Source organism: Cyclospora cayetanensis, unplaced genomic scaffold (genome assembly GCF_002999335.1).
Source record: "Cyclospora cayetanensis isolate NF1_C8 unplaced genomic scaffold, CcayRef3 CcayRef3_contig_2, whole genome shotgun sequence".
NCBI lineage: Eukaryota > Apicomplexa > Conoidasida > Eucoccidiorida > Eimeriidae > Cyclospora > Cyclospora cayetanensis.
This window is the reverse complement of record NW_020312147.1, coordinates 163,749-178,055: the sequence shown is the minus strand read 5'-3', so window position 1 is coordinate 178,055 and position 14,307 is coordinate 163,749. Positions and strand designations below refer to the sequence as shown.

The following is a 14,307-nucleotide window of genomic DNA, read 5'->3' as shown; positions in this document are numbered from 1 at the left end:
TTCTTTTTTGATCCAAAGTCGAATGCATATATAGTAGAAATGTTTGACTGTAGCTTGGCTTGCTACACTATACTGAACGACATAGGTGGCGAGAACGGTAGAGCGATGCAACACCCCACACAATGTGCAGGCAGGTATCACCAGCCCGTGTTAACCGGGACCGGCTTTTTGGCACTTTTAGAGGATCCTCTTCTGAAAGCTCACTTGAGGGCTCTCCTTTTAAAACACACGGATCTGCATTCGTAGGGTAGAAGTATGGGCTACCAGGCCTCGTGACTCCCTGGTTCTAAAGCGTCATCCTCCTTTTTTTGAATGTACCCCGACGTAGTCGTGCCTCAAATACGTCCATGAGGATGGAAGAAGTGTCTTTTAAGTCGTTTGGCCGTACTAGAGAGAGGACGGGCAAGTGCGCATTCACCGTCGGCACACATCAGGTTTCTGGGGTGTGTACTGCCGCTCAGGCGAGGTGACCTTTGATAAGAAAATCAATAAACACAACTATTTAACACAGAATCTTGTTTGATGTTGTAGTTATGCTGTTTTAGGGGCTTTGAGATCAGCCAGTGTCGGCACTCCAGGCAAATGTCTCTCCTGAGGGGCAGTGAAGGGCTCCGCCCCTCCCGATAGTAAACGCGCTCTCTCGCGGCTTCCCCTCGTTGTTTGCCGCGTTGTGTTCCTGTCGCTATTTTCCAGAAACTAGTGCCTTAATGCTTTGTCTCGCGTGAGATCTGCCGTAGAACCGAACTACAGGCAGGCAGCAGCAGCCCTCAGCCACACACCTCTTCCCCTCTAGGTTGAATCTTTGCGCCCGGCACACGTTGTCGCATATTTCTTTTTGCATTTACGCGTAAGCCGGTTTCCGCGCCATCCTTTGCGTTAAGAATTTGGGATTAGGGATAAGCAACACGGGTACTTCTGCTTGTGTACATCGGTGAGGCCTACGGCCGGCGGACGCTTTCCCTTCTGCTCACTAGAAGGTTACTCATTTCTTCCCCATTTTCGTCTTATACTCCCACATAGCACCTAAAATACTCTTCGTCACCGTGTGCTTTAGTGTGAACTCCTAAACAAGTTGCCCCTTTTGGTCTCGGTACCTTCGCCCACCGCTCCCCCTTACAGGAGACGCTCGTTACTTCTTCGTTGTAGTGTGTGCCTGGAAGACGCGCTGTCGCGTCGGACTTGAGCTTCATGGACTTTTGCGGAGAATTCGTGTGCGTGTGGCCTGCTAACACAGTTGTTAAAATGACGGGAGTTGCGCAGTCCTCCCTTCCACTTCCCAAGGGGCCCCCCGAGCCTACGGCTACAGCTTCTTCCAAGCAAGTAGGCCATGGGGATCTATATGCGGTTTTGAAGGGATATCGGCGATTGCTCGAATCTAGATGGTTTATCATCGGCGCATAGAGGTTTGTGAGAGGGGCCGCTTGCGCGTGTATATTTTTCGGCCGGTGTATAGGCACTTTCCAGTGGCGCGTCCCTAGTGGTGCTTACGCTGGACAGTTTCTTTTGCACCCTTTTGGACTCAGGCGCATGTGCGTGTCGCTGGAAGGTGGCATTTGCTTGAGAGAGGCTCGGGAGAGCGGTCATGCTTTCTGTGCTTCCCTTGGTTTTGTGCTTGTGGGTTAAATGTGTGCGCCGCAGCTGGCACGGCGTGCCTTTGTGCCTCCTCTTCCTGCAGTGTTTTCTGCTTCTGCTCTTAGCGCTGTGCGTGTCGAGGGCGAGTCGCTTTTGAACGAGCAAGACAAACAGATGAATGCGCCTTTCTCTGTCTCGGCCGAAGACGCTCAGATCCTGCGCGACCTCTTCCCAAACACCATCGACACACCATTTTTGAAACTCGTTTCGGGATCTGCGACTGCGGACTCCAACAAGCCTCTCAAGGTTGGAGTTGTGCTCAGTGGAGGGCAGGCGGCAGGTGGTCACAATGTCATATGTGGGGTATTCGACTACATCAAGCGCGTGAATGCCAGCTCCGTCCTCTACGGCTTCTTGGGGGGCCCTCATGGGGTATACAGTGGCGAATACAGAGTTCTTGATGGAGAGACGATTGACCAGTACAGAAACATGGGCGGCTTCGACATGATCAAGAGTGGCCGCCACAAGATCGAGACGGACGCGCAGAAGCAGGCTTCTCTTGAAGTGAGTGCGGGTGACATTGTGCATGAATATATCATGTGCCTGTACACCTGGGTATATGTATCTACCTCTGCACATGCGCTGCGCCTAGCGGCGAAAGCAGGCGGGAGGGTTTCGACAGCTTCCTGGTCGCTCCCCGAAAAAACGGCATACGAGAAACGCGTCGTTCGTCGGGTTCTGAAGAGGGGCGTTCTTTTCATGGTGAAACATATTCAGAAGATTCTTCGCTGTGAGTGGTTCTGTTGCCTTTTGCGTGTGCCGTGCGTCCTTAGGTCTGCAAGAAGCTCCAGCTTGATGGCCTTGTTGTGATTGGAGGCGACGACTCGAACACGAATGCAGCTATCTTGGCGGAGTATTTCAAAGCGCACGGGAGCGCCACTCAAGTGGTGGGCTGCCCTAAGACCATAGACGGAGATCTAAAGAATTACTTTGTGGAGATTTCCTTCGGGTTCGACACTGCCTGCCGCACGTACTCGTGCTCGATCGGCAACCTCATGATGCAAACGATGACGCAGCGTGAGTTGCTTTGCCGCAAGAGCCCCCTGCGCATGCTATGGCCGGTGCCTCTCTTCCTATTTTTCTTCCCAATCGGCGCTTGCAGACGGATTGGATGCGCTTGCATGTGCTTGCTTGAGACATGTGCTGCCTTCGGAGGTTGGGGCAGTTCTGCATCTTTGGCAGTTTTCCGTGAGCTGCGCCGCCTAATGTACAGGCAACGTCTACCAGTTCGTACGGCTCATGGGCAGGAGTGCATCTCTACTAACCCTGGAGTGCGCCCTCCGGTGTCACCCCAACATGACCTTTATTGGAGAGGAAGTGCTCGCAAAAAAGCAGAGCCTCAAGCAGCTGGTTGCGATGACTGCCGACCTCGTCGAGGCCAGGGCAAAGATAGGAAAGCTGTATGGGGTTATCCTCCTGCCAGAAGGACTCATTGAATTCATTCCAGAGGTGCGGAGGAAATAGAGTGCTGCAGACAACCTGTGCCGCATGTCACAGGGCTAGCGAGACGAAATGGGGAAAATCGCCCAATAAAAGTCTTGCGACAAAAAAATAACACTACACAGGATGTGCTGTGAAGAGACCACGGCTTCGTGTCTTGTGGGAGCTGCGAAGCAAAGCCTCACAGTCCGGCTAAGACTCTCAGAAGAGCCTTGGGAAACGATACAGGGAGCAGGTTTACGTGCGGGTCGATTATTGAGGCGGGAATGCTGACATGTCTTGTGAGTCGTGGGTGTGTACTTGGACAGGTGGGAGTGCTAATTGGAGAAATCAACACCATCGTTGCGGTCGGAGAATTCGATAAGGCGAAGCTTACGCCGGAGAGCCGTGCAGTTCTGGAAATGCTGCCGGCCCACACCCAGCAGCAGCTGCTGCTCGACCGTGATCCCCACGGCAACGTGCAGGTAAAGGCTTAGCTCAACGATTGTTTTTCGATTTAAGGAGGCCATTCTTCCAGAGTCGATGCTGTTGTTCAGTAGCCTTGACGTACGTTTTGAGGGCCTTGCCTTGAAGCCTTGATAACGCTGGCTGAAATTTCGTCCATGCCGCCAGAAGAATAGCAGGCATGCGGGGGAGGGGGAGGGAAAACACGGAGTCATGGTTTCCACTGGCTCGCGACATCCAGCCTCTACAGTCACCTTGGATCTCGAGTTGCCTGTGCGCTTCTCGCTTGGTTGCGCGGGAAGAGCGAGGGCTCTGTGGCGAGCACTGCCAGTGCCTGCTCTGGGAATCTTGGCTAAGCGTACTGCCGAAGGCCTGTTGCAGCATTCAACGCGTGTGGCATTGGCTGGTCGGGGATGGCTGCACCGCCATGCGAGGTGCAACCGACGCTTTGCACGCCTGCGCGTGTTGTGTGCTCTCTGTGGGGGCCCTCAGGTCGCGCTAATTCACACGGAACAACTGCTGCTCGAACTAACCATGAAGGAACTGCAAAACAGGAGCTTTCAGCACACCTTTCAAGGCCGCTGCACGTATCTGGGGTGCGTCATACATCGAGCCCGAGGGTGTATAGCAGGCGTGCACAGTGTGCTTCTGCGCCTCTCTAGACCAGCAACTTGCTACTCTAGGTTTTCGAGTGTCTTCGTGCTCAGTCCGCTTTTAGCCGGCTCGTCTGGGGTGCGCAAACATCGGGGAGGAGGCAGCAGGACTAGAGAGGCCACGTGGCAACGGTGTAGGCGGCTAGGGGCGTGCGGCTGACGCGAGCACCGCGTGTATTTTTGTGGCGCAGATATGAAGGCCGCAGTGGCTTCCCCAGCGATTTCGACGCCTCGTACTGCTATGGTCTCGGCAACGTGGCTGCAGCCCTAATCCAAAACAAAGTGCGTCTTTTGAGACTGCGCTGCGGCATTGCGCGACACCTTCGTCGGGCGAAAACGCGCTCCTCTGAGGGGCTTTTCTTCTTCTCGCGTGCGGGCTGACGAGTGCTTCGCGTGGCATTTTCATTCTCCATCGGGAGACATTTATCCTGAAGCAGCACCAGCACTTCGGTGCAGCGAGGGTTGCTGTGCTGCTGGGAGGTGCGGCATGCGGTGCTGCCCCCTTTGAAGTCACCTGCGAAGCCTTCAGGCCTCCGCGTGTGTGCGTTCTGTTGGTTTGCGCCGCGCAGGCCACCAGCTGCATGGCTGTGCTGAAGGGCATGAGCTGCAGCAGCGACATCAAGAGCTGGCAGCCAGCTGGAATCCCCCTGACTCGAATGATGAACCTGGAAAATCGCAAGGGGAAGGCCAATGTGCCGGTCATCAAGAAGTTTCTCGTCGACATCGAAAAGCCGCTATTCAAGGCGTTCGAACAGGTAGATCGCTCTTTTGAGAGTGACTGTCTGCACTACTGGCTACAGGGGCCGCAGTGGGGGGCCTGAAGACACACCTGCTGCCCATTTTGATCTGCATGCGCGTCCCTTCGCCGTCGAAGGGAGCGGCTTTTAGGTTCTGTGCCGACCTAGCTAGCAGGCATGTGGAGACATGGGTTTGGAGGCGGAAGGAGTGTGGTGGAGGTCGAAACGTGCCAGAGGTTGCCCACCGCAGGGTCTTCTGCGCTGCACTTGTATATGTATGTATTTGTGTGTGCACGTTTGCGTGTTTGTGTACTTATGTGTATCCGTTAATGTGGGGAATCAGGTTCGCGGGGCCTGGAAGATCCTGGATCTTTACCGGGTGCCTGGCCCTATGCAGCTTGACGAAGAGCAGCCACAGCTGCCGTATACGCTCACAGGACCTCCGCCACTGGAGAAACTGTTGCCTGCAGCGGCTCTGGCAGCCTTTAGAGACCCTGCCAAAGTACAGAAGGGATACCGGCTGTACTTCGACCTGCTGGAGCACCTCCGCTCTCCTCTCCAACAGGCGCGCGAGGCCGCACCCATCGAGGCACCCGAGCAGCTGCGGAAGGGCGACGTCACGCTGACCCCTGCTAGCGTCGTTGAGCTGTTGCAGCCTCAGCAGCAGCAGCAAATGCGGCAGATATTTCCGCGGACTGCAGCATCCCAAGGCGGCCTTTTCGCCGTTTCTCCAGGAGTCACAGAGAGTCCGAAGGTGGGGTTGGTGCTCGTTGGCGAAGCTACTCCCGGCTTGTCCAACGTCGCTCTCGGCATCATGGAAAAGTGAGCGGCACTTACAAAACACGCGCTTGCACGTTCGCGCCTGGTGAAAAACCGTGTTGCCTGAGAACGTTTTGTGGTAGGCGCGTTGTGGATGCTTCACGCCACGCATTGTGGAAATTGCGTTGGCTTTTGCGGACGAAAATTTGGTTTTCAGGGTCGTCGCGGCAGGCGGTGATTTGGTTGGCGTTGCGGGGAAAGAGGGTGGCTTCAACACCAGTTTGCTGCAATTCAAGAAAGATTTCGAGATGCAGAGAAACCTGAACGGTCTTCCCTTGTTGGGCCGCACTGTGTTGGAGGAACAGCAGCTCCTCGCCGATGTAAGAATGGGGGCCATCGCCGGCGCGTGTTTGTGCGTGGGTATTCAAAGGGAGATCCAACAAAATATGGCTTTGGGAGGCAAACCGTGGGCAAAACACTATTCCCACCGAATGTCTTCAGCAACTTGTACATAATTTCTCTCTTGGAGATGTTTTGTGTTCCGGCAGGGTGGAGCCTTGTGCAAGTCTGCCGGGCTTGACGTGCTGATAGTCTTGGGTGGCACTTTCACGGGTTGCGCCACTCTGGCTGAGCAGCTCGAGCAGCGCGGTGACAAATGCAAGGTGCTGAGTGTCTGCGGAGGCAGCGACTTCTGCATGTTCGACCCCACGACTTCCCTAGAAAAGCTGCAACGCATTTCTGCTACTGTTCCAGGCTTCAACTGTGGAAATGAGAGGCGCATCGCATGCCAAAAGACGCAAGATATCATCTGCGATGCATCCGGCGCTCTGGGTCTAGGATTCGACACGCAAACCAAGGCTGCAGCTGAGCTTGTTGGTACGCCTTGTCCCTTGCCATGCGCAACACCCCGACCTCAGAAAAACCTTGGCATCTCCAGGAAGCCTAGCTTGATCGCACCTATAGCCTAGTCCATAAAGCACATGTTCTTTTTTTTTTAATTGGGCCGTGTCCTTCCACTTATCTCGAACAATATCGGACAACGGGCGTCACGTGGGAACAGGAGCCAAGTTCGTGGTGTTGTGCGCTCAACGTGCCTGGCTGTGCATGCTTCAGGGAACCTGATGACGGACAGCAATAGTGCGGCAAAATACTTCTATTTCTGCAAAGTTGGCGGCGGACGCGGCGCAGAGGCTGAAGTGGCACTTCAGACCCATCCCAACATCTGCCTTCTGTCTACGGTTTGCGCCAACCTCACTCCCGTGCAGGTCGCCGAGGTCAGTTGCTCAAGCGTTTTTATTCCAGTTTGATAATGCATGCTCTTTGCTGTGATCTTGTTTGGAGCCTGCTGGCACAGGAGAGGCGCAGTGTCCACACGAACAGTGGCTTGCCCACGTACTGTGTATTCCAGGGGCATAGGTGTTTTGTGCTCATTCATCTAGCCGTTGCGGTGACTCAAGTCGTATGCTTCGTCTACGTGCCTCTTTGTTCGTTGCAGAAAATCGCAACTTGCGTCGAAGCCCGCTGTGCCCAAAAAAAGAACTTCGGCGTTCTGATTCTCAACGAAGACATGTTCATAACCAACAAAGCGGTACTCCACTTCACGTTTCCAAGTGTCCTATTTTCCCAACGATTTTAATTGCATTGATCAGTGCATTTCGAGAGACCAGACAAAGTTAGCGTTCTGAACGTGCGCATGCAGCTGAGGTCCGTGGCCATTGCGTTGGCAGTCAACGGAGGAAACGCCGCAGCTCTATCAGGAAATGAGGCTGCAGTCTTCCAGACAATTCCTCAAACTTTCCAAGAGAAGCTTACAAAAACATTCAGAACACCATGCAACTTCCCAGTCAAGGCCGCAAGCTTCCCTATCCTCGATTGCCTTGCTGCCATGGTATGATGCTTTATCATGAACGGTTAACATTTAAAAATTTTGATTACCCAGTTGAATGATTTGTTGTGTGGTTGAGAGCGGTGGCCTTTGCCATGAGTAGACGCATTTCCAGTCGTGGTTCAGTTACACGTGGATTCGCTGCTGGTCCCCCTTGTGGCATATTCGGCGCTGATTTGAGTTCGGGAAATTTGCCCTTTTTTAGGTGTCTAAAGTCCTAAAGGACCGCAAGGCTGCTGGATCGTTTAGCGGCAGTTTCTCTCCTATTTGCTTCGATCTCTCTGACCAAGTAATGCTTTATCCCACAAGACGCATGTTTCAGTGGTTCCCCAACGAGGCGCACTCATTTGTTTTGTTACGCCGAATAGTCGTTGTGTAGTTCGCTCTTGACCCTTGGTGGCTGTGCCGAACAGCGTAAAGGTTGCTCATGATATGCGTGAATGCTCGTGCAACCGTTGCAGCTAGACGCTCTCGACGTCCCTGTCTTTCCTGTTGCTCAACAGGTTAGGGGTTCGTTCCCCTCTGCCTACGACTGCGCCCTGGGGTACACGCTGGGTCTCATGTGCGGTACCTTGGCTGTTTCTCCTAGCCTGAAGCAGCTTTCCAGCTCTGCCGTTTTCGTCAGCAACCCCACAGCTCAAGTTGCCTCTTTCGCCCCCCTCGTGGTGCCTCTGGCCGCCGCGGCGATGACTTGCGGCCTGACCGCTTCCACCAGGACTTCAGAAAACGGCATTGCGGCTTGCGCTGCAGCTGGGGCCTTCGACCTACAGCTCAACACTCCGACTCAGGCTGTGGCAGTTTCTGCAGTTCACTGCGACATGCAGCAGAAGGAATTCCTGCTTAAAGACAGCTACCTCAACAGCGGGCCTCTTCAGTTCCGCGTGGCAACCGGGGCTGCTGATGCGGACAGGGAGTGCAACTATATCCTCAGCTCACGGCATTAATTATTACATTACAAACGAACTTGAGTCCGCGGTGAACAACAGCAGTTTTTCCCGTAGAGTGTCTTCGATGCAACTTTTAAATTTGCGCATTTCATGTGCGTCTAGCGGCGTATGGTGTTCTTGACCATAAGATGTGCTCATTACGTGAGATTTGGGTACTGCCGACCAGTCTACGTTGCGGCTTCTTCGTATGTACCCCATGAGAACACGTTACGTGCCAACATCGCTCCTGGGCCTATGCACGCTAGGCTTTGCAGAGCAAGTCGGAATCACGGGCAATACCAAGACAGACCTACTTTCTTGGCCTACCTTTTCCGTTTAATGCGCTTAATTCTGCGACAATTATGGCTGGGGGTAGTGAATTGCCTTCACGTACATTCTGCTCAGTTGAAAGGTGATGTCCGATGGCGGCCACCTGTGCTGATCGAGCTGTAGGGTGTCTCCCGCTTTGCATGCGTGAAGCGCACTTGGTCCGAAATGAAAGCTGTGCCGGTTTTCGACGGTGCTCCTCCGGTCAGTAATTCTAGAATATTACTAGGGGGCGCATGTGAGAGCGTGCAACCCCCAGTTATTCTGTGCTGTCCTTGCCGTATGGAACCCTTTTACTTCATGGCCTGTACTTGTTCAGGAGACTCCTCCCCCGATTCCTTTTGCATGCATCTTCCCCTTAGGATCGCAAATGGTGTGGACAAACCCTAGCAACTCCAACACTCTCCTCATCTGCCGCTTCGAGGTCATCATCCCATTGTGCAGCCAGCAGAGCTCACTCAAGATAACCAGAGCTCTTTCCCTCAGCCCTCGATAAGCTGTTTCTCCGCGTACATGCGGATTTGGCTGGATGACCGGAAAAAAGATGGCATGGATATGTCGGTGTGAGTAGGGTGCAAGTTCAATAAAAAAGGCAGCCAATTATTAATGCAAAGGAGCGAGATTCGTACCCTGCAGTTTGCACATGCTCATGGCAGAGGCGCAGTGCAAGCGAGAGACTATGTGCTAGAGCGAGTACTTGAAAAAATGGCAGTTCACAAAAGAGTGGGCCTATCTAAAGGGGCAGCCGAGGCTGCAACTAGCTGGCAGATCTATTACTCGCGTACTGCTCAGGTGTGATGACTATACTGCGAGCTACGAGTGTGTTTGGTCTAACGGACTGAAATTGGTGAAATGATTGGAACGACTCATGGCTAATATAATATTTAGAGGAATGAAGGCGTTTCAGAGCCTTCCAGGTGCAATAAGCTGCGGCATAGCTTGCTGGGGTGGGAGAGGGGTCACTAATTGAACTGTAATACGACTCCTGCGGCTGCACTGCATGGAACATTCGCTTGAACGTGTTTAGCAATGACAACGCTGGAAGACTCAGCCTCAGCAGCGGAGACGCTCCTGCAAGCACGAACAACGAAGCTGTATTCTAGTGTTTCGGGGAAGGGAGACGACGATGGGATTGCAGGAACAAAAGATACCCCGAAAGGGGGAAGTGTTCCATGCACCTTCATAATAGAGAGGAAGCTTAATAGATTTCTCTCTTGATGGCTACAGATGAGGAAAAACATCAAACCCTCCTCCGCCACACTTGTACTGGCAGACTTTCAGGATACGGCTTTCTAACCCCATATTAGCATTTAATGCTGGATGTGAGCCATGGCAACAAGCTTTGTCATGCCGCTTTCCAGTGACTCCAGAAATTTACTCGAACGACGTCTTCGCTCGCTACCAGCTTATTACGTGCTCTGGAATTGTACAGAGCTTCGCGGACATCCAGCACCAAGTAGATGTAGACGATAGACCATTTGATAGAATTGTGTCATGAAGCCTAGATACTCATATTGCTAAAAGGCTCATTCTAAAAGGTTAAGCGTGTGCACACGTGGTTCTGTGCCGAAACTGCTATCCATTACTGCGTGCACGCCTCACCCCTGGATTGGGTGGCATAGAGGGCCGACTTTGGGGGTGAAATCCGCCCTTCTACGTAGATAGACACATAAATTAAGCTTGGATCCAAATAAAATGGCGATTAACATGCAAGAGCAAGAAGTTAGCGGAGTGTTACTTGGGGAACTATATTGCGCTACAGACTGCCTGTTCTTCTATTTATTCGTCCAATGGCTCGTGTGGAAAGAAATGCATCTATCCCTTTTCCTCTAAATATTCCCTCCTCTGTCCGTTGGATCAGCTAAAGGCACGAATGGCGGGTTTCTAATGAATAAGCTGCTCTTTCTTTTTTGCAAGAGACCAAGAGCCTCCCCGCTTCGGCTAGCTGCTGAGCGGTGGGTGCTCGGCCAGTGCATGGGGTCCTCTCGTGTCAATTGATTACAAGGCAAAGTCTCACAGCTGGATAATAGTTTAAGCCTGTATTAGGGGCTCAGCAATGCATGGAGCGTCCTTCCAACTGGTGCCTTCCCTCAGGCTGGATCGATCCTCCCGGGTTTTGTCTCGTTCTCAAGTGGGGGCACTCAATTCTTATCGACGCTCAAGCTTTGCCTGCGTCTTGCTTCTTGGAAAAGTGACTTTGTTAGGCTCTCATTCTTTCCATTTCTACGGCCGGTAGAAGAAGGGAGTGCCTGCCGCCCTTCTGTTTCCAGAGTGGTCTCCTTTCGCCTGCCTGCTGACTGTCTTTCTCAGTGTTGATGTCCATTTGTGCTACCAGACATCCACGGTCTTTTGAGCGTAAACCCATTTTGTGAGCTCTTTTCGCTCGTCTGATTGTTTGTATCACTCTAGTTTTTATTCGCTTGAATGCATGCTGCAAAGCTATTCGACGGTCCTTGTGTTGCTCCTCTGCCTCCGGGAGCGCCTCCCCTCATCGCGCAGCAATATAGGACAAAGAACCTTTTTTTTCTTCTAAGCCGTTTGTGTAGGGCATAGTGGGGGTGCTCTACCGCTCACAGTCCCTGGAAGCTTGTCTTTCAAGTCTTTGAGCTGCATCTTTGCTGTGCATCCACCGGCCCGTTTGATAGATCGGCGACGCGGTCTACGGCTGAACCTCCCTTTGCGCCCTCCCACAAGCACCCAGCTGAATCCCTTTTCCTGCTCTTGCATATTCTTGGGACCCACGACCCTGTCGCTATACTTGTTGATCTGTAATCTCGGAATTCCGCGCAGAAGGCGCTCTACCGCTGGACCGCATTAGAGGCCGACCGGCTGTCTAGCAGCGTGAACTTCACGCTCGCTCGTTCTCCCTGGTTGCCACGTTGGTCGCGTTCGTTAGACTGTTGCGTCATGCGCATCCTGTCAAACGACTCGGGGCCTACCTTCACTCCTGGCAAGCAGCCTAAGTACCGCCACGACTGCATTTCTGGGTTGTAGAGCGTGCTTCGGTTCGTCGGCCGGTTTCAAAGACAGGAATCGGAATGCGCAGTTTCCAGCCTATTTCCGGGGCCTTTTTCGTTCCTGACGAAGGGAGTTCTCATACAAAGTCTGAAGGGCAGTTCATGACGCTGCGTTCCACCAGCTGCGCGAGGGCACCCAACGGTACCCCAGCGGTGACTTGGGGGCCCCCCCTCTCCGGCACGTGGTCATCCTGCCCAAAAGTGTCCTCTAGAGTGTCTTTGGATGGCGCGAATGGCCATGTTGACGAGAACACTGGCGGCTGGGTTTCGCGATCCACCCCCTTCACTGGATCCGCATCCGCCGAAGATGCGAGGCTCCTTGGAGGGGACGGCGGAGCAGCTATGACACAACCCCGCAAAGACGGACAAAGCCAGCGGCTGCCGCAGATGCAGTCTTCGCAGCAAGTCTACACACACCCCAGCATCAACTATCCCAGCTTCACTGGCCCCACTGCTCTTCCGGAGTGGGGGCACCGCTCTCCTCCAGAAGGACGCACGGGGGGCCCCCTTTTGACCATTGGCAACGCTTCATGTTCGAACTCTCCACAGCAAACTGCAAGCGCCTTCGGGCAGCAGTCCATCACAAAGGAACACCAGCAGCATCTACAGGGGGAGGAACACGTACAGCAGCTGCAGCTCTGCCCCCCACAGCTGCCATTGGACACCAGTACTGCTATGGAGGCCCCTGTTCGGGCTTTACTGCAGTATGATGATCATCAGGTTTGGCAACAAGAGAAGCGTGCAGAAAAAGCGGTGCCAGGTGCTCCTATCCCGCTTACAGGGACCATTGTCGCCGATCGCCGTGTTATCTTTTACAAAACGCAGATGTGCCCTCATGTGCCTAAAGGACAGTGCCGCTTGGGGTCTAGGTGCCGCTTTGCTCACAAAGAGGAGGAGCTGCGTCCTCCCCCGAGGCTCGACAAAACCCGAATGTGCGCATTCGTAAAGGCCGGGGTGCCTTGCACGCGTGGTAAGAATCCCTTCTGCGCAGTTGATTAGCCACCTTTTTTACCGACAGTTGCGGCTAGCTACCTACCAGTACTCATCGCTGTGAGCAACCTCCGACATCGGAGTCGCTCTAGTGGCAGGTGCAAGCCGTTGCCAGCGTCATTTATGCGTGGGTGTAGTGGAGGACCGTCAGCAGCCATGGCGGGCCCGTGTCTGCTCCAGTAAGAAAGGTCATGGGTTGGTATGTCCCGGTACACCATGTTTTTTGTGTCAGGCCATAGATGCTCTTTTGCGCATAGTCGCGAAGAATTGCGTCACACGTCCGCTTTTTTTAAGACGAATATCTGCCGGAACTGGCTGGTGGGGCGCTGCCTGCATCCCGAGACTTGCAACCACGCGCACGGCATCCGGGAATTACTCTTCTTCAGAACTTTAGCTACGCAAAGCGGAGTGCGGGACTTTCTCAAAGAGACAACAACAAGCAGGTCCCCTAAGATTGGTGCAAAGCAGGAACTTGACGGTTTCGAGGAGCAACAACAGCTGCTGGTGCTCCTGCAGCAACTGCAACAGGCTGAGTCGCGTGCTACACATTTAGCGGGGCATCAGCGGCCTCCAGCGCCTCCTTTCTCCGCACTGTTGGAGGCAAGCGGAATTAAAGAGGGCCACGCCTTCACGACGGAGCAAGACGAACAGTTGCTCCAACCGCGTTGCTCTTCGGATGGCTTGTCAGAGCGACTCTTGCAAACACTGCTGCAGCGCTTGCAACGGCACCAGACCACGGGAAACCTTCCCTTCAGACCAGCAAGAGTGTGCTCTGAAAAACAGCCCGAGAACTATGGGTTGTCTGACGAAGCAGAAGCTGCGGCTGCACGCGTGCTTGCTGCAGCAGGAGCTTCTGCTGCTCACGGTCCGGGGGTTCGGCACCACTCCAGGCGCAGCAGAGGTAGGACACGGGTGCTGCACCCGCATGAAGAGCAGCATACTGGAGCGTTTATCGGACAACAAACGGATTTTGAGTGCTGCCGGATTTACTGGCAGCAGCAGCAGCGTCCTCAGCAGGGGTTGCACCCGTTACCTGGGAACATGGAGGCCGTGGCAGCTGCACTCCTGCATGTTTTGCAAGCTGCAGATGAGTCACTAGCAACCCAGTGCGGCGTGTTTCAGCAAATCCCCATTCAGCAGTCACCTTCAGAAATCCGCCTGCATCGAGAAACGGCAGCCAACCCAGAGCTAATGAAGGGGCATTCAACGGGTCTCCTCAAGGGACCCTTGCTGAGCCCCCTGCACCAGCAACACTCCAAGGTGAGACACTGGGAACTAGAAAGCACTGGCAGCACCGAAACTGTTAGCAGTGCACAGATGGTTGAGGAGCCCATTGGACTGAGCAGCACAGAGTGGGTGCCAGCAACTAACAAGGGCGATTACAACGAGAAGCAGCAGCAGCAGCAGCTAATGATGGGTGGTAATTTGCCAGATTCGGTTGCCCAGTTTGGCATCAGCCGTATGCTAAAGTGGCGAGAGCAGCACCCGACCTACTAA

At 53.7% G+C, this 14,307-nt stretch overlaps 2 protein-coding genes across 2 annotated transcripts; both read left to right on the top strand.

Moving 5' to 3' along the window:
* Window positions 1–1,242: 1,242 nt before the first annotated feature.
* LOC34617665 lies at window positions 1,243–8,494 on the top strand. Its single transcript, XM_026337691.1, has 16 exons — window positions 1,243–1,320; window positions 1,639–2,136; window positions 2,406–2,649; window positions 2,846–3,081; window positions 3,381–3,536; window positions 4,009–4,112; window positions 4,361–4,451; window positions 4,739–4,924; window positions 5,250–5,728; window positions 5,883–6,045; window positions 6,214–6,541; window positions 6,779–6,939; window positions 7,161–7,253; window positions 7,365–7,553; window positions 7,756–7,839; window positions 8,054–8,494. Exons 1-16 carry the CDS (start codon window positions 1,243–1,245, stop codon window positions 8,492–8,494), a joined length of 3,531 nt encoding a protein of 1,176 aa, XP_026193476.1.
* A 3,347-nt stretch (window positions 8,495–11,841) lies between these two features.
* Window positions 11,842–14,307, top strand: LOC34617666. Its single transcript, XM_026337721.1, has 3 exons — window positions 11,842–12,790; window positions 13,043–13,639; window positions 13,892–14,307. Exons 1-3 carry the CDS (start codon window positions 11,842–11,844, stop codon window positions 14,305–14,307), a joined length of 1,962 nt encoding a protein of 653 aa, XP_026193506.1.